Source organism: Oncorhynchus clarkii, chromosome 17, assembly GCF_045791955.1.
Source record: "Oncorhynchus clarkii lewisi isolate Uvic-CL-2024 chromosome 17, UVic_Ocla_1.0, whole genome shotgun sequence".
NCBI classification, from domain to species: domain Eukaryota; kingdom Metazoa; phylum Chordata; class Actinopteri; order Salmoniformes; family Salmonidae; genus Oncorhynchus; species Oncorhynchus clarkii.
In genome coordinates, this window is record NC_092163.1 from 10,658,141 (window position 1) to 10,685,213 (window position 27,073).

Sequence of the window (27,073 nt, forward strand, 5' to 3'; positions counted from 1 at the left end):
CACACACACACACACACACACACACACACACACACACACACACACACACACACACACACACACACACACACACACACACACACACACACACACACACACACACACACACACACGTTGTTAGATTGTGTGTGTTGTAATGTGTGACATGTAGAACGTGTGTGTGTTTCACTCACACGCCGAGTGTGTCTGCGTCGATGCTCTCGCTGAACCTCCAGAAGGTTTTCCACAGCGTCTCCACCAGAGTGAACTGCAGGTTCACCATCACATCCAGAATGGCCTGCACAGACATGACATAGCACTACGTAAGAATGATAAAACACTACGTAAGAATGATAAAACACTACGTAAGAATGATAAAACACTACGTAAGAATGATAAAACACTACGTAAGAATGATAAAACACTACGTAAGAATGATAAAACACTACGCAAGAATGATAAAACACTACATTTGTCTGACATTACACTAAATTAGACTGACATCACACCTGTAGACTTACATAGCACTACGTAAGAATGATAAAACACTACATTTGTCTGACATAGAAAGTCATAACATGACATTTTACCCACATAACTGGACATAGACCTACATTGACAAAGCACTACATTAGACAGAGATAGCACTACATTAGACAGAGATAGCACTACATTAGGCAGAGATAGCACTACATTAGACAGAGATAGCACTACATTAGACAGAGATAGCACTACATTAGACAGAGATAGCACTACATTAGACAGAGATAGCACTACATTAGACAGACAAAGCACTACATTAGACAGACAAAGCACTACATTAGACAGAGATAGCACTACATTAGACAGAGATAGCACTACATTAGGCTGACAAAGCACTACATTAGACAAAGATAACAATACATAAGACAGACAAAGCACTACATTAGACAGAGATAGCACTACATTAGACAGAGATAGCAATACATTAGACAGAGATAGCACTACATTAGACAGAGATAGCACTACATTAGACAGAGATAGCACTACATTAGGCTGACAAAGCACTACATTAGGCTGACAAAGCACTACATTAGGCTGACAAAGCACTACATTAGGCTGACAAAGCACTACATTAGACAGAGATAGCACTACATTAGGCTGACAAAGCACTACATTAGACAGAGATAGCACTACATTAGACAGAGATAGCACTACATTAGACAGAGATAGCACTACATTAGGCAGAGATAGCACTACATTAGACAGAGATAGCACTACATTAGACAGAGATAGCACTACATTAGGCAGAGATAGCACTACATTAGACAGAGATAGCACTACATTAGACAGAGATAGCACTACATTAGGCTGAGATAGCACTACATTAGGCTGAGATAGCACTACATTAGGCTGAGATAGCACTACATTAGACAGAGATAGCACTACATTAGACAGAGATAGCACTACATTAGACAGAGATAGCACTACATTAGACAGAGATAGCACTACATTAGACAGAGATAGCACTACATTAGACAGAGATAGCACTACATTAGACAGAGATAGCACTACATTAGGCAGAGATAGCACTACATTAGGCAGAGATAGCACTACATTAGACAGAGATAGCACTACATTAGACAGAGATAGCACTACATTAGACAGAGATAGCACTACATTAGACAGAGATAGCACTACATTAGGCTGAGATAGCACTACATTAGGCTGAGATAGCACTACATTAGGCTGAGATAGCACTACATTAGACAGAGATAGCACTACATTAGACAGAGATAGCACTACATTAGACAGAGATAGCACTACATTAGACAGAGATAGCACTACATTAGACAGAGATAGCACTACATTAGACAGAGATAGCACTACATTAGACAGAGATAGCACTACATTAGGCTGAGATAGCACTACATTAGGCTGAGATAGCACTACATTAGACAGAGATAGCACTACATTAGACAGAGATAGCACTACATTAGACAGAGATAGCACTACATTAGACAGAGATAGCACTACATTAGGCTGACAAAGCACTACATTAGGCTGACAAAGCACTACATTAGGCTGACAAAGCACTACATTAGACAGAGATATCACTACATTAGGCTGACAAAGCACTACATTAGACAGAGATAGCACTACATTAGACAAAGATAGCACTACATTAAGCTGACAAAGCACTACATTAGACAGAGATAGCACTACATTAGACAGAGATAGCACTACATTAGACAGAGATAGCACTACATTAGGCTGACAAAGCACTACATTAGACAGAGATAGCACTACATTAGACAAAGATAGCACTACATTAGACAGAGATAGCACTACATTAGGCAGAGATAACACTACATTAGACAGAGATAGCACTACATTAGACAGAGATAGCACTACATTAGGCAGAGATAGCACTACATTAGACAGAGATAGCACTACATTAGACAGAGATAGCACTACATTAGACAGAGATAGCACTACATTAGACAGAGATAGCACTACATTAGACAGAGATAGCACTACATTAGACAGAGATAGCACTACATTAGACAGAGATAGCACTACATTAGGCAGAGATAGCACTACATTAGACAGAGATAGCACTACATTAGACAGAGATAGCACTACATTAGACAGAGATAGCACTACATTAGACAGAGATAGCACTACATTAGACAGAGATAGCACTACATTAGGCTGAGATAGCACTACATTAGACAGAGATAGCACTACATTAGACAGAGATAGCACTACATTAGACAGAGATAGCACTACATTAGACAGAGATAGCACTACATTAGACAGAGATAGCACTACATTAGACAGAGATAGCACTACATTAGACAGAGATAGCACTACATTAGACAGAGATAGCACTACATTAGGCTGAGATAGCACTACATTAGACAGAGATAGCACTACATTAGACAGAGATAGCACTACATTAGACAGAGATAGCACTACATTAGACAGAGATAGCACTACATTAGACAGAGATAGCACTACATTAGACAGAGATAGCACTACATTAGGCTGAGATAGCACTACATTAGACAGAGATAGCACTACATTAGACAGAGATAGCACTACATTAGACAGAGATAGCACTACATTAGACAGAGATAGCACTACATTAGACAGAGATAGCACTACATTAGGCAGAGATAGCACTACATTAGACAGAGATAGCACTACATTAGACAGAGATAGCACTACATTAGACAGACAAAGTACTACAGACAGAGATAGCACTACATTAGGCAGAGATAACACTACATTAGACAGAGATAGCACTACATTAGACAGAGATAGCACTACATTAGACAGAGATAGCACTACATTAGGCAGAGATAGCACTACATTAGGCAGAGATAAACATTTTCATTACACTACAATAGACTAACACACCGTTTCCCAACCCTGGTCCTGGAACTAAAACACCTGATTCTACATCTCAACTCATCATCGTTATCGCTAGTGGAATCAAGACAGACATAGCCCTACATAATAGGCACAACACTTCATAAGACTGCCACGAGACTGCCACAAGCCAGCAGTGCATAGTGGACTGTTTACCTCACAGTGTTCCCTGTAGAGCTGTTGGAAGGCTGCGATGTGTTCTGGAACGATGCCATCAGGAAGAGGTCTGTCCTGCAGATCCAACTCTGGGAACTCAGGCAGCGCCCGCGACGCATCTGGACAACAACAACGGTTACATTGCTGTGTTATTATGTGTGGAATTACATGTAGATGATTTACAATGTGTTGATCTGTGTGCTTCACATTGCTTTAGTATGTTTACTAGCATTATGCCATTATTTACATACGGAGACATTCTTGTTACTACGTGTGTGTGTGTGTGTGTGTGTGGGTTGCACATTTCGGTAAATTTTCTGCCGGCTAGCCGACCCTCGTTAACCGGTCGACAAACGGTTGAACAGTAAAATGACCAACAGGAGATACTATACATACAAAGACCAGACATGTTAATGGAAACACGCAACACTAGCAGGCCTGTCATCGTCCAGTCAAAAGGCTCTCGCCTCTAATTGGACAACTCCTGTAATGAAGCAGATCAGAAATGCTGGTTAATGGCATCAGGGAGTCTTTATTAAATAATTGCCTCCACGTTCCTATAGATTGATTTTGACAAGGCTACTTTGAAGTAAGGCAAGACATGCCTCTGTTTGAAGTAAAGTCAAAGGTTTCAAACAATTCTGGTGCAAAGTGGTGTGTGACTTGCTGACAGCCTGCCTGCGTTGACTAAAGCCCATCATGTTACACTCCAGCACGTTACCCCCCAGCACGTTACCCCCCAGCACGTTACACCCCAGCACGTTACCCCCCAGCACGTTACCCCCCAGCACGTTACCCCCCAGCACGTTACCCCCCAGCACGTTACCCCCCAGCACGTTACCCCCCAGCACGTTACCCCCCAGCACGTCACCCCCCAGCACGTCACCCCCCAGCACGTCACCCCCCAGCACGTCACCCCCCAGCACGTCACACCCCAGCACGTCACACCCCAGCACGTCACACCCCAGCACGTCACACCCCAGCACGTCACACCCCAGCACGTCACACCCCAGCACGTTACCCCCCAGCACGTTACCCCCCAGCACGTTACCCCCCAGCACGTCACCCCCCAGCACGTCACCCCCCAGCACGTCACCCCCCAGCACGTCTCACCCCAGCACGTTACCCCCCAGCACGTTACACCCCAGCACGTTACCCCCCAGCACGTTACCCCCAGCACGTTACCCCCCAGCACGTTACCCCCCAGCACGTCTCACCCCAGTACCATCTTTTAGACAGCTCTCGAGCTGTCTGACAGATGATAGGCTATTCCGCTCCTCTGTGTGTCTCTGTGTCTCTGTGTGTGTGTGTGTGTGTGTGTGTATACCTAGTCCCTGTCCACTCACCCAGGAACTGCTGGTATTGTTGCACTTGAGCTGAGATGTCACTGAGCCCCGCCCCCTGCTGCTGCCCCGCACCCAGAGACATCCCATTGGACATGCCCTCCACCTTCAGAACCGGCTTTACCCTATTGGACAGAACAGCTGTCAAAAGAGAGACAAGAGAGAGAGAGAGACAGGAAGAGAGAGAGAGAGAGACAGGAAGAGAGGGAGAGAGACAGGAAGAGAGAGAGAGAGAGAGAGAGAGAGAGAGACAGGAAGAGAGAGAGAGAGAGACAGGAAGAGAGGGAGAGAGACAGGAAGAGAGAGAGAGAGAGAGACAGGAAGAGAGAGAGAGACAGGAAGAGAGAGAGAGAGAGAGAGACAGGAAGAGAGAGAGAGAGACAGGAAGAGAGAGAGAGAGAGAGAGACAGGAAGAGAGAGAGACAGGAAGAGAGACAGGAAGAGAGAGAGACCGAGAGACAGGAAGAGAGAGACACCCCCCTACCTGTTTTTCTGAGAGAAGGGCTGCTGTCTCAAGGCGAGGTGCTGGTGGTCGTCTATCAGACGGAGCAGAGAGGAGGTGGCCTTGATACGAAGACCATAGTAGTGGTACTTGGAGTTCCCTCTGAGACACAGGGGCATCTGATTATTACATGACAGTACAGGAGCTGCCTCTGCCACTAGGGAACAGGTGTGTTTTATACAGCTGAAGTCAGACGTTTACATACACTTAGGTTGGAGTCATTAAAACACTTTTTTCAACCACTCCACAAATGTCTTGTTATTTTTAATTATTTTTAAAAACTGTATTAAACCTTTATTTAACCAGGTAGGCTAGTTGAGAACAAGTTCTCATTTACAGCTGTGACCTGGCCAAGATAACGCAAAGCAGTGCGACTCAAACAACAACACAGAGTTACACATGGAGTAAAACAAACACACAGTAGAAAAAGACAGTCTATATACAGTGTGTGCAAATGGTGTGAGGAGGTAAAGCAATAAATAGGCCACAGTAGCGAAGTAATTACAGATTAACACTGGAGTGATAGATGAGCAGATGATGATGAGCAGATGAAGGTGTCTAAGTAGTGATACTGGAGTGATAGATGAATAGATGATGATGAGCAGATGAAGGTGTCTAAGTAGTGATACTGGAGTGATAGATGAATAGATGATGATGAGCAGATGAAGGTGTCTAAGTAGTGATACTGGAGTGATAGATGAATAGATGATGATGAGCAGATGATGGTGTGTAAGTAGTGATACTGGAGTGATAGATGAATAGATGATGGTGTGTAAGTAGTGATACTGGAGTGATAGATGAATAGATGATGATGTGTAAGTAGTGATACTGGAGTGATAGATGAATAGATGATGGTGTGTAAGTAGTGATACTGGTGTGATAGATGAGCAGATGATGGTGTGTAAGTAGTGATACTGGAGTGATAGATGAATAGATGATGATGTGTAAGTAGTGATACTGATGTGCAAAATAGCAGAAAAGTAAATAAAAACAATATGGGGATGAGGTAGGTAGATTGAGGTTGACTGTTAACAAACTATAGTTTTGGCAAGTGGGTTAGGACATCTACTTTGTGCATGACACAAGTCGTTTTTCCAGCAATTGTTTACAGACAGATTATTTCACTTATAATTCACTGTATTACAATTCTAATGGGTCAGAAGTTTACAAACACTAAGTTGACTGTGCCTTTAAACAGCTTGGAAAATTCCAGAAAATGATGTCATGGCTTTAGAAGCCTCTGATAGGCTAATTGACATAATTAGAGTCAATTGGAGGTGCACTTGTGGATGTATTTCAAGGCCTACCTTCAAACTCAGTGCCTCTTTGCTTGACATCATGGGAAAATCAAAGACCATCAAGACCTCAGAAAAAAAATTGTAGACCTCCACAAGTCTGGTTCATCCTTGCGAGCAATTTCCAAATGCCTGAAGGTACCACGTTCATCTGTACAAACAACAGTACGCAGGTGTAAACACTATGGGACCACGCAGCCGTCATACCGCTCAGGAAGGAGACGCGTTCTGTCTCCTAGAGATGAACGTACTTTGGTGCGAAAAGTGCAAATCAATCCCAGAACAACAGCAAAGGACCTTGTGAAGATGCTGGAGGTAACAGGTACAAAAGTATCTATATCCACAGTAAAACGAGTCCAATATCAACATAACTTGAAAGGCCGCTCAGCAAGGAAGAAGCCACTGCTCCAAAACCACCATAAAAAGCCAGACTAAGGTTTGTAACTGCACATGGGGACAAAGATCGTACCTTTTGGAGAAATGTCCTCTGGTCTGATGAAACAAAAATAGAACTGGTTGGCCATAATGACCATCGTTATGTTTTGAGGAGAAAGGGGGAGGCTTGCAAGCCGAAGAACACCATCAGAACTGTGAAGCATGGGGGTGGCAGCATTATGTTGTGGGGGTGCTTTGCTGCAGGAGGGACTGGTGCACTTCACAAAATAGATGACATCATGAGGTTGGAAAATTATGTGGATATTTTGAAGCAACATCTCAAGACATCAGTCAGGAAGTTAAAGCTTGGTCGCAAATGGGTCTTCAAAATGGACAATGACCCCAAGCAAACTTCCAAAGTTGTGGCAAAATGGCTTAAGGACAACAAAGTCAAGGTATTGGAGTGGTCATCACAAAGCCCTGACCTCAATCCTATAGAAAATGTGAGGGCAGAACTGAAAAAGTGTGTGCGAGCAAGGAGGACTACAAACCTGACTCCGTTACACCAGCTCTGTCAGCAGGAATGGGCCAAAATTCACCCAACTTATTGTGGAAGGCTACCCAAACATTTGACCCAAGTTAAACAATTTAAAGGCAATGCTACCAAATACTAATTGAGTGTATGTAAACTTCTGACCCGCTGGGAATGTGATCTGAAATAAATCATTTTCTCTACTATTATTCTGACATTTCCCATTCTAAAAATAAAGTGGTGATCCTAACTGACCTAAAACAGGGAATTTTTACTAGGATTAAATGTCAGGAATTGTGAAAAACTGAGTTTAAATGTATTTTGCTAAGGTATATGTAAACTTCCGACTTCAACTGTAGGCGCGTGTGTTATATAGATGTGTGTATATCTACAGTGTACATACCGTGTGTTATATAGATGTGTGTATAGTGTACATACCGTGTGTTATATAGATGTGTGTACAGTGTACATACCGTGTGTTATATAGATGTGTGTATAGTGTACATACCGTGTGTTATATAGATGTGTGTACAGTGTACATACCGTGTGTTATATAGATGTGTGTATATCTACAGTGTACATACCGTGTGTTATATAGATGTGTGTATAGTGTACATACCGTGTGTTATATAGATGTGTGTACAGTGTACATACCGTGTGTTATATAGATGTGTGTATATCTACAGTGTACATACCGTGTGTTATATAGATGTGTGTACAGTGTACATACCGTGTGTTATATAGATGTGTGTACAGTGTACATACCGTGTGTTATATAGATGTGTGTATAGTGTACATACCGTGTGTTATATAGATGTGTGTACAGTGTACATACCGTGTGTTATATAGATGTGTGTATAGTGTACATACCGTGTGTTATATAGTGTAGTGTACATACCGTGTGTTATATAGATGTGTGTATAGTGTACATACCGTGTGTTATATAGTGTAGTGTACATACCGTGTGTTATATAGATGTGTGTACAGTGTACATACCGTGTGTTATATAGATGTGTGTATAGTGTACATACCGTGTGTTATATAGATGTGTGTACAGTGTACATACCGTGTGTTATATAGATGTGTGTATAGTGTACATACCGTGTGTTATATAGATGTGTGTACAGTGTACATACCGTGTGTTATATAGATGTGTGTATAGTGTACATACCGTGTGTTATATAGATGTGTGTACAGTGTACATACCGTGTGTTATATAGATGTGTGTACAGTGTACATACCGTGTGTTATATAGATGTGTGTATAGTGTACATACCGTGTGTTATATAGATGTGTGTACAGTGTACATACCGTGTGTTATATAGATGTGTGTATATATACAGTGTACATACCGTGTGTTATATAGAGGTGTGTATATATACAGTGTACATACCGTGTGTTATATTGATGTGTGTACAGTGTACATACCGTGTGTTATATAGATGTGTGTATATCTACAGTGTACATACCGTGTGTTATATAGATGTGTGTACAGTGTACATACCGTGTGTTATATAGATGTGTGTACAGTGTACATACCGTGTGTTATATAGATGTGTGTACAGTGTACATACCGTGTGTTATATAGATGTGTGTACAGTGTACATACCGTGTGTTATATAGATGTGTGTATAGTGTACATACCGTGTGTTATATAGATGTGTGTATAGTGTACATACCGTGTGTTATATAGATGTGTGTATAGTGTACATACCGTGTGCCCAGGCGTCTGGTCCTCAGCCCCATGAAGACAGATCTGATGAGTTTGCCGAAGGAGGCAGCGTTGACAGGTTCTAGCTTGTGATCCTGACAGTGTAAGAGGTAGTGGCAGTAGAGGGTACAGCGAGGCAGACTGACCCCCTCTGCACCCTCGTAGTTATCCAGCAGCCACTGTACCTGGAGGGGGAGGGAGAGCTGAAGACTAGAGGGATTTGTCCAAATCAACATGCATAAACAGTAGTGGTGTTACTATTCACACACACACACACACACACACACACACACACCCTACTCACTGTGGCGGGGGCTGCTCTGGTGTTGTGACTGGAGTAGTCCCCACCTCCCAATACGTATCCGCCCTGGATGACGTAACCACTCCCACCTCCTCCCGTTGCCGCGGTGACGGAGACCGACTGTGAAGTCACGGAGTTAGTGACCTGTGACCCCGAGGTGGGCGTGGACTCGTAGTAGGAAGAGGAGGAAGAGGGAGGGGTCTGGGAGTAGAGGGGGGAGTCGGAGTACGGGTAGCTGCCAGAACGACTGGAGGGAGAGACAGAGGGAGAGACAGAGAGACAGACAGAGAGACAGAGGGAGACAGACAGAGGGAGAGACAGAGAGGGAGAAAGACAGAGAGGGAGAAAGACAGAGAGGGAGAAAGACAGAGAGGGAGACAGAGACAGACAGAGAGACGGAGAGACAGAGAGAGACAGAGAGAGAGACAGAGGGAGAGAGAGACAGAGAGAGGGAGAGACAGACGGAGAGAGAGAGACAGAGGGAGAGAAGAAGAGATGGGAAGGAGAGCGAAAATAATACAAATCTGTAAAACACGTGTGTGTATGTGTGTGTGTGTGTGTGTGTGTGTACGTACTACTCACATGGTAGAGGTGGTGTAAGAAGAGTCCTCTCCCTCCACATACTGACTGGAGTAAACCTGCTGCTGCACCTACAGAGAAACCAGTAACTCATTTAATAGTCTCAGGGGAATTCATATGAACATCTCTCTTCTCTATCACGCTCTCCCTCCCTCCTTCTCTTTCAGAAACCTTCACCCTATCACTCCTCTCCACCCCAACTACCTCCCTCCCTCCCTCCTTCTCTTTCAGAAACCTTCGCCCTATCACTCCTCTCCACCCCAACTACCTCCCTCCCTCCCTCCTTCTCTTTCAGAAACCTTCACCCTATCACTCCTCTCCACCCCAACTACCTCCCTCCCTCCCTCCTTCTCTTTCAGAAACCTTCACCCTATCACTCCTCTCCACCCCAACTACCTCCCTCCCTCCCTCCCTCCTTCTCTTTCAGAAACCTTCACCCTATCACTCCTCTCCACCCCAACTACCTCCCTCCATCCCTCCCTCCCTCCCTCCCTCCCTCCCTCCTTCTCTTTCAGAAACCTTCACCCTATCACTCCTCTCCACCCCAACTATCTCCCTCCCTCCCTCCTTCTCTTTCAGAAACCTTCACCCTATCACTCCTCTCCACCCCAACTATCTCCCTCCATCACTCTCTCCCCTTCCTCCCCTTCTCCCTCCCCTCCTCCTCCTCCCTCCCTCCCTCCTTCTCTTTCAGAAACCTTCGCCCTATCACTCCTCTCCACCCCAACTATCTCCCTCCATCACTCTCTCCCCTTCCTCCCCTCCTGTATCCCCTCCTCCCTCCCTTCCCTCCCTCCCTCCTTCCTTCTTTCAGAAACCTTTGCCCTATCACTCCTCTCCACCCCAACTATCTCCCTCCATCACTCTCTCCCCTTCCTCCCCTTCTCCCTCCCCTCCTACTCCTCCTCCCTCCCTCCCTACCTCCCTCCTCCCTTCCTTCCTTCCTTCTCTTTCAGAAACCTTCGCCCTATCACTCCTCTCCACCCCAACTATCTCCCTCCATCACTCTCTCCCCTTCCTCCCCTCCTGTATCCCCTCCTCCCTCCCTTCCCTCTCCTCCCTCCTTCTCTTTCAGAAACCTTCGCCCTATCATTCCTCTCCACCCCAACTATCTCCCTCCCTCACTCTCTCCCCTTCCTCCCCTCCTGTATCCCCTCCTCCCTCCCTCCCTTCCCTCTCCTCCCTTCCTCCCCTCTTGTATCCCCTCCTCCCTCCCTTCTCCTTCCTCCCATCCTGTATCCCCTCCTCCCTCCCATTCTCCTTCCCTCCCCTTCCTCCCCTCCTGTATCCCCTCCTCCCTCCCTTCCCTCTCCTCTCTCCCTCTCCTACTCTGAGTGTTGCAGCTGACGCGTAGAGCATCATGAGGTGGAACAAGACAGAGGGAAGGAGAGAGGGAAGAGAGAAGGGAAGGAGAGAGGGAAGGAGAGGGAAGAGAGGAGGGAAGGAGAGAAGGAAGAGAGAAGGGAAGGAGAGAGGGAAGGAGAGGGAAGAGAGGAGGGAAGGAGAGAAGGAAGAGAGGAGGGAAGGGCTGCTTTTGGAGATGGAAATGAGGGATATCCCTCTCGCTGTCTGTTTTCCACTGGTGCCTCTTCTCTCTCTCTCTCTCTCTCTCTCTCTCTCTCTCTCTCTGTCTCTCTCTCTCTCTCTGTTTCTCTCTCTCTCTCCATCTCTCTGTTTCTCTCTCTCTGTCTCTCTCTCGCTCTCTCATCTCTCTGTTTCTCTCTCTCCATCTCTCTGTTTCTCTCTCTCTCTGTTTCTCTCTCTCTCTCCATCTCTCTGTTTCTCTCTCTCTGTCTCTCTCTCGCTCTCTCATCTCTCTGTTTCTCTCTCTCCATCTCTCTGTTTCTCTCTCTCCATCTCTCTGTTTCTCTCTCTCTCTCCATCTCTCTGTTTCTCTCTCTCTCTCTCCATCTCTCTGTTTCTCTCTCTCTCTCTCCATCTCTCTGTTTCTCTCTCTCTCTCTCCATCTCTCTGTTTCTCTCTCTCTCTCTCTCCATCTCTCTGTTTCTCTCTCTCTCTCTCTCTCTCTCTCCGTCTCTCTGTCTCTCTCTCTGTCTCTCTGTCTCTCTCTCTCTCTCTCTCCATCTCTCTGTTTCTCTCTCTCTCTCCATCTCTCTGTTTCTCTCTCTCTCTCCATCTCTCTCTCTCCATCTCTCTGTTTCTCTCTCTCTCTCTCCATCTCTCTGTTTCTCTCTCTCTCTCCATCTCTCTGTTTCTCTCTCTCTCCATCTCTCTGTTTCTCTCTCTCTCTCCATCTCTCTGTTTCTCTCTCTCTCTCTCCATCTCTCTGTATCTCTCTCTCTCTTACATCCCTCTCTCTCTCTGACTTGCATGCAGGTGGGGCAACGTTACATCTATTACTGATTTTTACTGATACTGTCTCGGGGGGGGGGGGGGGGGGGGGGGGGGGGGTGTCAGGTGTGTGTAAGTGAGTGTGTGTGTATTACCCCCTGTGTGATGTGTATAGACTATAGGTTGTTGACATTGTGCTGCCTTCCACTCTTGGCTGTTGGTGACAATGTCTGAACCACTCGCACTCTGTGTGTCTGGTGTGTGTCTGGTGTGTGTCTGGTGTGCGTCTGGTGTGCGTCTGGTGTGCGTCTGGTGTGCGTCTGGTGTGCGTCTGGTGTGCGTCTGGTGTGCGTCTGGTGTGCGTCTGGTGTGCGTCTGGTGTGTGTACGTGCAGGTGTATGTGTAGCGTACCTGTTGGGTGGTCTGCTGTACTACCTGGGTGGAGACCCCTGTCTGAACCACTACTACTGGAGGACTGGAGTCTGATACACTGTCACTAGAATGGAGAGAGCCATCTATGGAGAGAGAGAAGGAGAGAGGAAGAGATGGATAGAGGGAGGGAGGAGAGAGGAAGAGATGGAGAGAGGGAGGGAGGAAGAGATGGAGAGAGGGAGGGAGGAGAGAGGAAGAGATGGAGAGAGGGAGGGAGGAGAGAGGAAGAGATGGAGAGAGGGAGGGAGGAGAGAGGAAGAGATGGAGAGAGGAAGAGATGTATAGAGGGAGGGAGGAGAGAGGAAGAGATGGAGAGAGGGAGGGGGGAGAGATGGAGAGAGGGAGGAAGGAGAGAGGGAGGGAGGAGAGAGAGACAGACAGACAGATGGAGAAAGAGAAGAGAGAAACAGAGACAGACACAGCGAGGGAGAGAGAGAGAGACGAGATGAGAGAGAGAGAGAGAGGGAGGATCGGTGGAACACAGTAAATGAAAATAGAGAGAGAAAGAGAGTAGCAGGAAGAGAGGACAGAGGAAGAGAGAGAAAGAGAGTAGCAGGAAGAGAGGACAGAGGAAGAGAGAGAAAGAGAGTAGCAGGAAGAGAGGACAGAGGAAGAGAGAGAAAGAGAGTAGCAGGAAGAGAGGACAGAGGAAGAGAGAGAAAGAGAGTAGCAGGAAGAGAGGACAGAGGAAGAGAGAGAAAGAGAGTAGCAGGAAGAGAGGACGGAGGAAGAGAGAGAAAGAGAGTAGCAGGAAGAGAGGACAGAGGAAGAGAGAGAAAGAGAGTAGCAGGAAGAGAGGACAGAGGAAGAGAGAGAGTAGCAGGAAGAGAGGACGGAGGAAGAGAGAGAAAGAGAGTAGCAGGAGGAAGAGAGGACAGAGGAAGAGAGAGAAAGAGAGTAGCAGGAAGAGAGGACAGAGGAAGAGAGAGAAAGAGAGTAGCAGGAGGAAGAGAGGACAGAGGAAGAGAGAGAAAGAGAGTAGCAGCAGGAAGAGAGGACAGAGGAAGAGAGAGAAAGAGAGTAGCAGGAGGAAGAGAGGACAGAGGAAGAGAGAGAAAGAGAGTAGCAGGAAGAGAGGACGGAGGAAGAGAGAGAAAGAGAGTAGCAGGAGGAAGAGAGGACAGAGGAAGAGAGAGAAAGAGAGTAGCAGGAAGAGAGGACAGAGGAAGAGAGAGAAAGAGAGTAGCAGGAAGAGAGGACAGAGGAAGAGAGAGAAAGAGAGTAGCAGGAAGAGAGGACAGAGGAAGAGAGAGAAAGAGAGTAGCAGGAAGAGAGGACAGAGGAAGAGAGAGAAAGAGAGTAGCAGGAAGAGAGGACGGAGAAAGAGAGAGAAAGAGAGTAGCAGGAAGAGAGGACAGAGGAAGAGAGAGAAAGAGAGTAGCAGGAAGAGAGGACGGAGGAAGAGAGAGAAAGAGAGTAGCAGGAGGAAGAGAGGACAGAGGAAGAGAGAGAAAGAGAGTAGCAGGAAGAGAGGACAGAGGAAGAGAGAGAGAGAGTAGCAGGAAGAGAGGACGGAGGAAGAGAGAGAAAGAGAGTAGCAGGAGGAAGAGAGGACAGAGGAAGAGAGAGAAAGAGAGTAGCAGGAAGAGAGGACGGAGGAAGAGAGAGAAAGAGAGTAGCAGGAGGAAGAGAGGACAGAGGAAGAGAGAGAAAGAGAGTAGCAGGAGGAAGAGAGGACAGAGGAAGAGAAAGAAAGAGAGTAGCAGGAGGAAGAGAGGACAGAGGAAGAGAGAGAAAGAGAGTAGCAGGAGGAAGAGAGGACAGAGGAAGAGAGAGAAAGAGAGTAGCAGGAAGAGAGGACGGAGGAAGAGAGAGAAGAGAGTAGCAGGAGGAAGAGAGGACAGAGGAAGAGAGAGAAAGAGAGTAGCAGGAAGAGAGGACGGAGGAAGAGAGAGAAGAGAGTAGCAGGAGGAAGAGAGGACGGAGGAAGAGAAAGAAAGAGAGTAGCAGGAAGAGAGGACGGAGGAAGAGAGAGAAAGAGAGTAGCAGGAAGAGAGGACGGAGGAAGAGAGAGAAAGAGAGTAGCAGGAGGAAGAGAGGACAGAGGAAGAGAGAGAAAGAGAGTAGCAGGAAGAGAGGACGGAGGAAGAGAGAGAAAGAGAGTAGCAGGAAGAGAGGACGGAGGAAGAGAGAGAAAGAGAGTAGCAGGAAGAGAGGACGGATGGGAGGAAGATAAACAACATGAGATTATGTTTACAACTTCATCAAATATCAAATCATTAACAACGTCCACATAATAAAGCAGTACTCACGATACTCTGTCTCCACACTATAACAGCAGTTACTGTAGAACATACTCTGTCTCCACACTATAACAGCAGTTACTGTAGAACATACTCTGTCTCCACACTATAACAGCAGTTACTGTAGAACATACTCTGTCTCCACACTATAACAGCAGTTACTGTAGAACATACTCTGTCTCCACACTATAACAGCAGTTACTGTAGAACATACTCTGTCTCCACACTATAACAACAGTTACTGTAGAACATAGCTCTTAGGACAGACGAGAGAGAGATGGAGGGGACAGAGGGCTGGCCATCTCTCCAGCCTTATATATGAGGCAGGCAGAGGGAGGCCTTGGACAGCTAATCTCCCTAGATGGAGGGAACAATCCCCCCATCATATAAACACAGGTATCAGGTGAGGAGAGAGAGGGAGGGGTCGAGGGGAGAGAGGGAGGGGTGGAGGGAAGAGAGGGAGGGGTGGGGAGAGAGGGAGGGGTGGAGGGAAGAGAGGGAGGGGTGGAGGGGAGAGAGGGAGGGGTGGAGGGAAGAGAGGGAGGGGTGGAGGGGTGGAGGGAAGAGAGGGAGGGTGGAGGGAAGAGAGGGAGGGTGGAGGGAAGAGAGGGAGGGTGGAGGGAAGAGAGGGAGGGTGGAGGGAAGAGAGGGAGGGTGGAGGGGAGAGAGGGAGGGTGGAGGGGAGAAAGGGAGGGGTGGAGGGGAGAGAGGGAGGGTGGAGGGAAGAGAGGGAGGGGCGGAGGGAGAGAGGGAGGGGAGAGAGGGAGGGTGGAGGGAAGGTGGAGGGAAGAGAGGGAGGGTGGAGGGAAGAGAGGGAGGGTGGAGGGAAGAGAGGGAGGGTGGAGGGAAAGAGGGAGGGGCGGAGGGAGAGAGGGAGGGTGGAGGGAAGGTGGAGGGAAGAGAGGGAGGGTGGAGGGAAGAGAGGGAGGGTGGAGGGAAGAGAGGGAGGGTGGAGGGAAGAGAGGGAGGGGCGGAGGGAGAGAGGGAGGGTGGAGGGAAGGTGGAGGGAAGAGAGGGAGGGTGGAGGGAAGAGAGGGAGGGTGGAGGGAAGAGAGGGAGGGTGGAGGGAAGAGAGGGAGGGTGGAGGGAAGAGAGGGAGGGTGGAGGGAAGAGAGGGAGGGGCGGAGGGAGAGAGGGAGGGTGGAGGGAAGGTGGAGGGAAGAGAGGGAGGGTGGAGGGAAGAGAGGGAGGGTGGAGGGAAGAGAGGGAGGGTGGAGGGAAGAGAGGGAGGGTGGAGGGAAGAGAGGGAGGGTGGAGGGGAGAGAGGGATGGTGGAGGGAAGATGGGGAGGGTGGAGGGAAGAGAGGGAGGGTGGAGGGAAGAGAGGGAGGGTGGAGGGAAGAGAGGGAGGGTGGAGGGAAGAGAGGGAGGGTGGAGGGGAGAGAGGGAGGGTGGAGGGAAGAGAGGGAGGGGCGGAGGGAGAGAGGGAGGGTGGAGGGAAGGTGGAGGGAAGAGAAGGAGGGTGGACAGAGATAGATGTTGACTTTTGTGATTTATTACTGTTCATATAGTATGATGATCCATTCAATGTTATTGTTTATTATCTACTTCACTTGCTTTAGCAATGCTAACATATGTTTCCCATGACAATAAAGCCCCTTGAATTAAACTGAGACAGACAGACAGACAGAGTCTGACAGAGACAGACAGACAGACAGAGAGAGTCAGACAGAGACAGAGACAGAGAGACAGACAGATCTGTCTCTATCTCCAGTGTGTGTGTCTGTGGTGTGAGTGGAGCAGGCCAGGCCTCACTAGTGTTACCTGATACTAACACCCTGCCAGGCTGGCAGGTTAGCTGCTGCTGCTAATCTACTAATAGACACCATGCAAATAAACTACACACAACACACAGTATGGCTGGTCAACTAGTCTGGCAGCTTTACAGTGGGCCTACAATGGAAATACATTGTTTGAACGTTATAGAGCTGTCCTCAATGATTTTAAATGCAGTGTATATCCACATGTGGTGGAATTGTGTTTTTAAATTATTATTATTATTATTATTTATTTTTTTGTGAATTTGACCCCTTTTTCTCCCCAATTTTGTGGTATCCAATTGTTTAGTAGCTACTATCTTGTCTCATCGCTACAACTCCCATACGGGCTCAGGAGAGCCGAAGGTTGAAAGTCATGCGTCCTCCGATACACAACCCAACCAAGCCGCACTGCGCGCCTCACACAGCGCACCTCCAACCCGGAAGCCAGCCGCACCAATGTGTCGGAGGAAACACCGTGCACCTGGCAACCTTGGCTAGCGCGCACTGCGCCCGGCCCGCCAATGGAGTCGCTGGTGCGCGATGAGACAAGGATTTCCCTACCGGCCAAACAGACGCTAGGTCAATTGTGCGTCGCCCCACGGACCTCCCGGTCGCGGCCGGTTACGACAGAGCCTGGGCCGAACCCCCCCTTCCTGGACGACGCTAGGCCAACTGTGCGTCGCCCCCCGGACCTCCCGGTCGTGGCCGGTTACGACAGAGCCTGGGCCGAACCCTCCCTAACCCGGACGACGCTAGGCCCCACGGACCTCCCGGTCGCGGCCGGTTACGACAGAGCCTGGGCCGAACCCTCCCTAACCCGGACGACGCTGGGCCAATCGTGCGTCGCCCCACGGACCTCCCGGTCGTGGCCGGTTACGACAGAGCCTGGGCCGAAACCCCCCTTCCTGGACGACGCTAGGCCAACTGTGCGTCGCCCCCCGGACCTCCCGGTCGTGGCCGGTTACGACAGAGCCTGGGCCGAACCCTCCCTAACCCGGACGACGCTAGGCCCCACGGACCTCCCGGTCGCGGCCGGTTACGACAGAGCCTGGGCCGAACCCTCCCTAACCCGGACGACGCTGGGCCAATCGTGCGTCGCCCCACGGACCTCCCGGTCGTGGCCGGTTACGACAGAGCCTGGGCCGAAACCCCCCTTCCTGGACGACGCTAGGCCAACTGTGCGTCGCCCCCCGGACCTCCCGGTCGTGGCCGGTTACGACAGAGCCTGGGCCGAACCCTCCCTAACCCGGACGACGCTAGGCCCCACGGACCTCCCGGTCGCGGCCGGTTACGACAGAGCCTGGGCCGAACCCTCCCTAACCCGGACGACGCTAGGCCAATTGTGCATCGCCCCACGGACCTCCCGGTCGCGGCCGGTTACGACAGAGCCTGGGCCGAACCCTCCCTAACCCGGACGACGCTAGGCCAACTGTGCATCGCCCCACGGACCTCCCGGTCGCGGCCGGTTACGACAGAGCCTGGGCCGAACCCTCCCTAACCCGGACGACGCTAGGCCAACTGTGCATCGCCCCACGGACCTCCCGGTCGCGGCCGGTTACGACAGAGCCTGGGCCGAACCCTCCCTAACCCGGACGACGCTGGGCCAATCGTGCGTCGCCCCACGGACCTCCCGGTCGCGGCCGGTTACGACAGAGCCTGGGCCGAACTCAGAGTCTCTGGTGGCACAGCTAGCGCTGGATTATTATTATTTTTTAATCGTATACAAACGTCCTGTGTATATCTGCCCCAAAGACTGTTGGGTAGCGAACAGGCTTACTGATGGTAGGTAGTAGAATTATCTCTCGTGGACAGAACTTAATCGAGCATCTATGTAATTAAGCAAGATTGTTGTTCTGAGTTTCCAAGATTAGTAGCAGAAAGGTGTTGGCCACATGCCAGTATGTCCCTCCTACAGCCCAGCTAACAGTAGTCCTGCGTGCCAGTATGTCCCTCCTACGGCCCAGCTAACGGTAGTCCTGCAGCTAACGGTAGTCCTGCAGCTAACGGTAGTCCTGCAGCTAACGGTAGTCCTGCGTGCCAGTATGTTCCTCCTACAGCCCAGCTAACGGTAGTCCTGCAGCTAACGGTAGTCCTGCAGCTAACGGTAGTCCTGCAGCTAACGGTAGTCCTGTGTGCCAGTATGTCCCTCCTACAGCCCAGCTAACGGTAGTCCTGTGTGCCAGTATGTCCCTCCTACAGCCCAGCTAACGGTAGTCCTGCGTGCCAGTATGTCCCTCCTACAGCCCAGCTAACGGTAGTCCTGCAGCTAACGGTAGTCCTGCGTGCCAGTATGTTCCTCCTACAGCCCAGCTAACGGTAGTCCTGCAGCTAACGGTAGTCCTGTGTGCCAGTATGTCCCTCCTACAGCCCAGCTAACGGTAGTCCTGCGTGCCAGTATGTCCCTCCTACAGCCCAGCTAACGGTAGTCCTGCGTGCCAGTATGTCCCTCCTACAGCCCAGCTAACGGTAGTCCTGCGTGCCAGTATGTCCCTCCTACAGCCCAGCTAACGGTAGTCCTGCAGCTAACGGTAGTCCTGCGTGCCAGTATGTTCCTCCTACAGCCCAGCTAACGGTAGTCCTGCAGCTAACGGTAGTCCTGCAGCTAACGGTAGTCCTGCAGCTAACGGTAGTCCTGCGTGCCAGTATGTCCCTCCTACAGCCCAGCTAACGGTAGTCCTGCGTGCCAGTATGTCCCTCCTACAGCCCAGCTAACGGTAGTCCTGCAGCTAACGGTAGTCCTGCAGCTAACGGTAGTCCTGCAGCTAACGGTAGTCCTGCGTGCCAGTATGTTCCTCCTACAGCCCAGCTAACGGTAGTCCTGCAGCTAACGGTAGTCCTGCAGCTAACGGTAGTCCTGCAGCTAACGGTAGTCCTGTGTGCCAGTATGTCCCTCCTACAGCCCAGCTAACGGTAGTCCTGTGTGCCAGTATGTCCCTCCTACAGCCCAGCTAACGGTAGTCCTGCAGCTAACGGTAGTCCTGCGTGCCAGTATGTTCCTCCTACAGCCCAGCTAACGGTAGTCCTGCAGCTAACGGTAGTCCTGTGTGCCAGTATGTCCCTCCTACAGCCCAGCTAACGGTAGTCCTGCGTGCCAGTATGTCCCTCCTACAGCCCAGCTAACGGTAGTCCTGCAGCTAACGGTAGTCCTGCAGCTAACGGTAGTCCTGCAGCTAACGGTAGTCCTGCGTGCCAGTATGTTCCTCCTACAGCCCAGCTAACGGTAGTCCTGCAGCTAACGGTAGTCCTGCAGCTAACGGTAGTCCTGCAGCTAACGGTAGTCCTGTGTGCCAGTATGTCCCTCCTACAGCCCAGCTAACGGTAGTCCTGTGTGCCAGTATGTCCCTCCTACAGCCCAGCTAACGGTAGTCCTGCGTGCCAGTATGTCCCTCCTACAGCCCAGCTAACGGTAGTCCTGCAGCTAACGGTAGTCCTGCGTGCCAGTATGTTCCTCCTACAGCCCAGCTAACGGTAGTCCTGCAGCTAACGGTAGTCCTGTGTGCCAGTATGTCCCTCCTACAGCCCAGCTAACGGTAGTCCTGCGTGCCAGTATGTCCCTCCTACAGCCCAGCTAACGGTAGTCCTGCGTGCCAGTATGTCCCTCCTACAGCCCAGCTAACGGTAGTCCTGCGTGCCAGTATGTCCCTCCTACAGCCCAGCTAACGGTAGTCCTGCGTGCCAGTATGTCCCTCCTACAGCCCAGCTAACGGTAGTCCTGCAGCTAACGGTAGTCCTGCGTGCCAGTATGTTCCTCCTACAGCCCAGCTAACGGTAGTCCTGCAGCTAACGGTAGTCCTGCAGCTAACGGTAGTCCTGCAGCTAACGGTAGTCCTGCAGCTAACGGTAGTCCTGCGTGCCAGTATGTCCCTCCTACAGCCCAGCTAACGGTAGTCCTGCGTGCCAGTATGTCCCTCCTACAGCCCAGCTAACGGTAGTCCTGCAGCTAACGGTAGTCCTGCAGCTAACGGTAGTCCTGCAGCTAACGGTAGTCCTGCGTGCCAGTATGTTCCTCCTACAGCCCAGCTAACGGTAGTCCTGCAGCTAACGGTAGTCCTGCAGCTAACGGTAGTCCTGCAGCTAACGGTAGTCCTGTGTGCCAGTATGTCCCTCCTACAGCCCAGCTAACGGTAGTCCTGTGTGCCAGTATGTCCCTCCTACAGCCCAGCTAACGGTAGTCCTGCGTGCCAGTATGTCCCTCCTACAGCCCAGCTAACGGTAGTCCTGCAGCTAACGGTAGTCCTGCGTGCCAGTATGTTCCTCCTACAGCCCAGCTAACGGTAGTCCTGCAGCTAACGGTAGTCCTGTGTGCCAGTATGTCCCTCCTACAGCCCAGCTAACGGTAGTCCTGCGTGCCAGTATGTCCCTCCTACAGCCCAGCTAACGGTAGTCCTGCGTGCCAGTATGTCCCTCCTACAGCCCAGCTAACGGTAGTCCTGCGTGCCAGTATGTCCCTCCTACAGCCCAGCTAACGGTAGTCCTGCGTGCCAGTATGTCCCTCCTACAGCCCAGCTAACGGTAGTCCTGCAGCTAACGGTAGTCCTGCGTGCCAGTATGTTCCTCCTACAGCCCAGCTAACGGTAGTCCTGCAGCTAACGGTAGTCCTGCAGCTAACGGTAGTCCTGCAGCTAACGGTAGTCCTGCAGCTAACGGTAGTCCTGCGTGCCAGTATGTCCCTCCTACAGCCCAGCTAACGGAAGTCCTGCGTGCCAGTATGTTCCTCCTACAGCCCAGCTAACGGTAGTCCTGCAGCTAACGGTAGTCCTGCAGCTAACGGTAGTCCTGCAGCTAACGGTAGTCCTGCAGCTAACGGTAGTCCTGTGTGCTAGTATGTCCCTCCTACAGCCCAGCTAACGGTAGTCCTGTGTGCCAGTATGTCCCTCCTACAGCCCAGCTAACGGTAGTCCTGTGTGCCAGTATGTCCCTCCTACAGCCCAGCTAACGGTAGTCCTGCAGCTAACGGTAGTCCTGCGTGCCAGTATGTTCCTCCTACAGCCCAGCTAACGGTAGTCCTGCAGCTAACGGTAGTCCTGCAGCTAACGGTAGTCCTGCGTGCCAGTATGTCCCTCCTACAGCCCAGCTAACGGTAGTCCTGCGTGCCAGTATGTCCCTCCTACAGCCCAGCTAACGGTAGTCCTGTGTGCCAGTATGTCCCTCCTACAGCCCAGCTAACGGTAGTCCTGCATGCCAGTATGTCCCTCCTACAGCCCAGCTAACGGTAGTCCTGCGTGCCAGTATGTCCCTCCTACAGCCCAGCTAACGGTAGTCCTGCAGCTAACGGTAGTCCTGCGTGCCAGTATGTTCCTCCTACAGCCCAGCTAACGGTAGTCCTGCAGCTAACGGTAGTCCTGCAGCTAACGGTAGTCCTGCAGCTAACGGTAGTCCTGCAGCTAACGGTAGTCCTGCGTGCCAGTATGTCCCTCCTACAGCCCAGCTAACGGTAGTCCTGCATGCCAGTATGTTCCTCCTACAGCCCAGCTAACGGTAGTCCTGCCTGCCAGTATGTTCCTCCTACAGCCCAGCTAACGGTAGTCCTGCAGCTAACGGTAGTCCTGCGTGCCAGTATGACTTCATAGAACAGACCATTAACCAACCTGGACCTCAGAGAGCAGACCATTAACCAACCTGGACCTCAGAGAACAGACCAACCATAGTCCTGCGTGCCAGTATGTTCCTCCTACAGCCCAGCTAACGGTAGTCCTGCAGCTAATGGTAGTCCTGCAGCTAACGGTAGTCCTGCAGCTAACGGTAGTCCTGCAGCTAACGGTAGTCCTGTGTGCTAGTATGTCCCTCCTACAGCCCAGCTAACGGTAGTCCTGTGTGCCAGTATGTCCCTCCTACAGCCCAGCTAACGGTAGTCCTGTGTGCCAGTATGTCCCTCCTACAGCCCAGCTAACGGTAGTCCTGCAGCTAACGGTAGTCCTGCGTGCCAGTATGTTCCTCCTACAGCCCAGCTAACGGTAGTCCTGCAGCTAACGGTAGTCCTGCAGCTAACGGTAGTCCTGCGTGCCAGTATGTCCCTCCTACAGCCCAGCTAACGGTAGTCCTGCGTGCCAGTATGTCCCTCCTACAGCCCAGCTAACGGTAGTCCTGTGTGCCAGTATGTCCCTCCTACAGCCCAGCTAACGGTAGTCCTGCATGCCAGTATGTCCCTCCTACAGCCCAGCTAACGGTAGTCCTGCGTGCCAGTATGTCCCTCCTACAGCCCAGCTAACGGTAGTCCTGCAGCTAACGGTAGTCCTGCGTGCCAGTATGTTCCTCCTACAGCCCAGCTAACGGTAGTCCTGCAGCTAACGGTAGTCCTGCAGCTAACGGTAGTCCTGCAGCTAACGGTAGTCCTGCAGCTAACGGTAGTCCTGCGTGCCAGTATGTCCCTCCTACAGCCCAGCTAACGGTAGTCCTGCATGCCAGTATGTTCCTCCTACAGCCCAGCTAACGGTAGTCCTGCCTGCCAGTATGTTCCTCCTACAGCCCAGCTAACGGTAGTCCTGCAGCTAACGGTAGTCCTGCGTGCCAGTATGACTTCATAGAACAGACCATTAACCAACCTGGACCTCAGAGAGCAGACCATTAACCAACCTGGACCTCAGAGAACAGACCAACCATAGTCCTGCGTGCCAGTATGTTCCTCCTACAGCCCAGCTAACGGTAGTCCTGCAGCTAATGGTAGTCCTGCAGCTAACGGTAGTCCTGCAGCTAACGGTAGTCCTGCAGCTAACGGTAGTCCTGTGTGCTAGTATGTCCCTCCTACAGCCCAGCTAACGGTAGTCCTGTGTGCCAGTATGTCCCTCCTACAGCCCAGCTAACGGTAGTCCTGTGTGCCAGTATGTCCCTCCTACAGCCCAGCTAACGGTAGTCCTGCAGCTAACGGTAGTCCTGCGTGCCAGTATGTTCCTCCTACAGCCCAGCTAACGGTAGTCCTGCAGCTAACGGTAGTCCTGCAGCTAACGGTAGTCCTGCGTGCCAGTATGTCCCTCCTACAGCCCAGCTAACGGTAGTCCTGCGTGCCAGTATGTCCCTCCTACAGCCCAGCTAACGGTAGTCCTGTGTGCCAGTATGTCCCTCCTACAGCCCAGCTAACGGTAGTCCTGCATGCCAGTATGTCCCTCCTACAGCCCAGCTAACGGTAGTCCTGCGTGCCAGTATGTCCCTCCTACAGCCCAGCTAACGGTAGTCCTGCAGCTAACGGTAGTCCTGCGTGCCAGTATGTTCCTCCTACAGCCCAGCTAACGGTAGTCCTGCAGCTAACGGTAGTCCTGCAGCTAACGGTAGTCCTGCAGCTAACGGTAGTCCTGCAGCTAACGGTAGTCCTGCGTGCCAGTATGTCCCTCCTACAGCCCAGCTAACGGTAGTCCTGCATGCCAGTATGTTCCTCCTACAGCCCAGCTAACGGTAGTCCTGCCTGCCAGTATGTTCCTCCTACAGCCCAGCTAACGGTAGTCCTGCAGCTAACGGTAGTCCTGCGTGCCAGTATGACTTCATAGAACAGACCATTAACCAACCTGGACCTCAGAGAGCAGACCATTAACCAACCTGGACCTCAGAGAACAGACCAACCATTAACCAACATGGACTTCAGAGAGCCTGTCCTACAGGTCTGGTAGATAACCATGGTAACAGTCGTCAGGAGAGGAAGGTGTGGCTGTGGTGGAATAGACCTGTTTCATCATGTCAGCTACTCTCACCTGAGAGAGTGAGAATGCCTCACCTGTAACGGTCACTACGATGTACTGCGGTGTGGAACTCTGTCCGTTACTCTGCTGAACGGCAGAACTCTGGATCTCCGCGGTAACAAACGGAGTCTGAGAAGGAGCGGCAAGAACCACTGTCTTCTGGGCCTTGGTGGGCGTGGCTTGAGCAGGAAGTTTGTCCTGTCCGGCTGTGGAGACGATGGACACTGACTGGTTGAACTGGGTTGGCGTGGAGCGGGAGGGCGTGGCTGATTGCGTTGCTATGGTGACAGCGTTGGGCTGGGGGGCCGGCTGGAGCTCTTCTGTGTAGCCCGGGGTCGCCATGACAACCGCCACGGCTGGACCAAGACCACCACTCTGGGGGAAGGACAAGGGAAGGAGTTGGTTATGACACACACACACACGCACACACACGCACACACACACACACACACAATGTGTAGAATTGTGCCAACACACTTTCAAACCTTTTTCAACACACTTCAGGCCACCTCTTGTGAAAGCACACTGACAAAGGTGGACAGAAACCAGGGTGGAAGTGAGTATTTTGTCTGAGGCTGAGGCACACTAAGGTTCTTCCTGTTGGATGCAAAAACCTCCCCAAGTGCAAGTTTTTTTTGTCCATAGCACTAAACAGCAGATTCAAATGATCAAAGCTTGATGATGAGTTGGGTACTTGAATCAGTTGTGTCGTTCTAGGGCCCAGGACTGAGTTTGGGAACCCCTGATCTAAAGCATAGTTATATCATAGTTATATCATAGTTATATCCCATGACATTATTACATATAGACCCTTTAACTATGCCATACATTTGATAATGAGAAGTTTCCACTGGTAGAATATACCACGTGAGGATTCCTGAACTGTGTAACACACACACACACACACACACGTTCTGATAGCGACAGCACACAGGAAACGCACCTTGCTCCTTCTCTACAAGCATATCATATAATATTTTCTCCAGTTGCCATTGGTGTATGCTTCTAAATATTGCTTCTCCATTGGCTTCAGGTAATGTCAATCCCACCCATAGGCTCAACCCACCTTCCCCTCCCTGCGTGACAGCCACCGCGAGGACGGCAGAGCATGAGATCTGGCACACATTGCACAGTACGGGCATGACGATCACTTTTACTAGAGAAAACTTTTTCACAACTATAAAATAACAGTCAACGTCATGACACATTCGTTTCTATGCTTCAGTTTACACACACTGGCACATGTCTGTTTTGCAATTAGATTTGAAAAAAAGTTCGAAAATCTAAAGTGATTTTCTAATCAAAAGTATCCGTGAACATGTGACAAGTATGCCTCGTTCACTAAGTTTAACAATTATTTTTCATGTTAAAAGCTTTGCGAACAAAACATTTCGAACAACTAAAAGTACAAGATTCTCATATTACAACACCCGCCATTTTGTATTCCTATAACAGATTTGACATCGTCATAACAACCGTCTGCGTTTGGAAAGCGGTGAGCAACTAGCTGGGACCAGTGCTATTCCATCTCTGCCACGCCAGTGCCTTTTAACGCTAGATTAAAGCAATACAACGTTAAACAACTGAACAAAATTATTCAGACATAAACATCAGACGACGGTTTAATAAAGGTGTTGCTTATTCACCTCAAATTCCCACTGGAATATTCCTGGCTTTGGTGTTAAAGTTTGTTTCTTAATGATTCTGGTTGTTGTTGTTGATTCTCGTTGCTTGGTTCTTGTCGCCACGACTACCGTGACTATGGCGCCTCGTCCTCACCCGGGCAACTGTTGCTACCCACCCGTCTTTATCCCGCCCTCTTCTTAACTTTGATTGGATAATTTTGGGGCGATGTCACTCATTTGTCGTCATGTCATTGGAGCATGTTTATGTCAATCATTTTTTTATCAACCGATTGGCTGTCAATCTCTGTCTATCAATCACTTTCACTACCCACTAAAAGTAATAGGAAAACACCCTGGTTCTCCCATTTCCTCGGGGTAATGGCTAGAATGGATCCAGCTTTTGTCAAATTAACGTCAGATTAGATTTTTCGTAGCAGGTTAGGAGAATTTACGCAGCAGGTTCGGGTAATTAACGTAGCAGGTTAAGATAATCAGGTTAAGGTTAGGAAAGGGATTAGGGTTTGCTAGAATGCAACAACAAAAAAACTACTTTGAACGTTAATTTGACAAAAGATGGTTCCTTTCTAGCCATGATCCTGGTTATCATAATGGTTGGATCGCTGTCAGTCAAATTATGCCAATCGATTGATTATTGCTCTACATTTACAATTTAGCAATTTATCATATGCATTAAGGGATCTGCGGAGGTACTGCAGGGTTAGGGTTAGGAAAGATCTCAGAAAGATCTCAAAATATGTTTAAAAAATATATTAAAATAATAAATAAAATGCACTGTAATTTATGCTTTAAAAATGAAACGTTTTTTCTGCCTCGTGGTAAAATGTGTAGAATAGCAGGACATTA

The 27,073-nt window shown here is 49.7% G+C and overlaps 1 protein-coding gene across 1 annotated transcript in view; it reads right to left on the reverse strand.

Moving 5' to 3' along the window:
- LOC139370242 (MHC class II regulatory factor RFX1-like) overlaps positions 1 to 26,381 on the reverse strand; it is a 52,367-nt gene extending 25,986 nt beyond the window's left edge. The window contains exons 1-10 of the mRNA XM_071109599.1: positions 26,231 to 26,381; positions 24,620 to 24,959; positions 12,894 to 12,997; positions 10,194 to 10,261; positions 9,615 to 9,858; positions 9,314 to 9,495; positions 5,380 to 5,499; positions 4,899 to 5,020; positions 3,553 to 3,671; positions 174 to 277 (exon numbers count right to left, since the gene is read on the reverse strand). Of these exons, the coding sequence (XP_070965700.1) occupies positions 174 to 277; positions 3,553 to 3,671; positions 4,899 to 5,020; positions 5,380 to 5,499; positions 9,314 to 9,495; positions 9,615 to 9,858; positions 10,194 to 10,261; positions 12,894 to 12,997; positions 24,620 to 24,926 (1,370 nt within the window). The 5' untranslated portion in view covers positions 24,927 to 24,959; positions 26,231 to 26,381. The remainder of the gene's footprint in view (positions 1 to 173; positions 278 to 3,552; positions 3,672 to 4,898; positions 5,021 to 5,379; positions 5,500 to 9,313; positions 9,496 to 9,614; positions 9,859 to 10,193; positions 10,262 to 12,893; positions 12,998 to 24,619; positions 24,960 to 26,230) is intronic.
- Between the last annotated feature and the right edge of the window lie 692 nt (positions 26,382 to 27,073).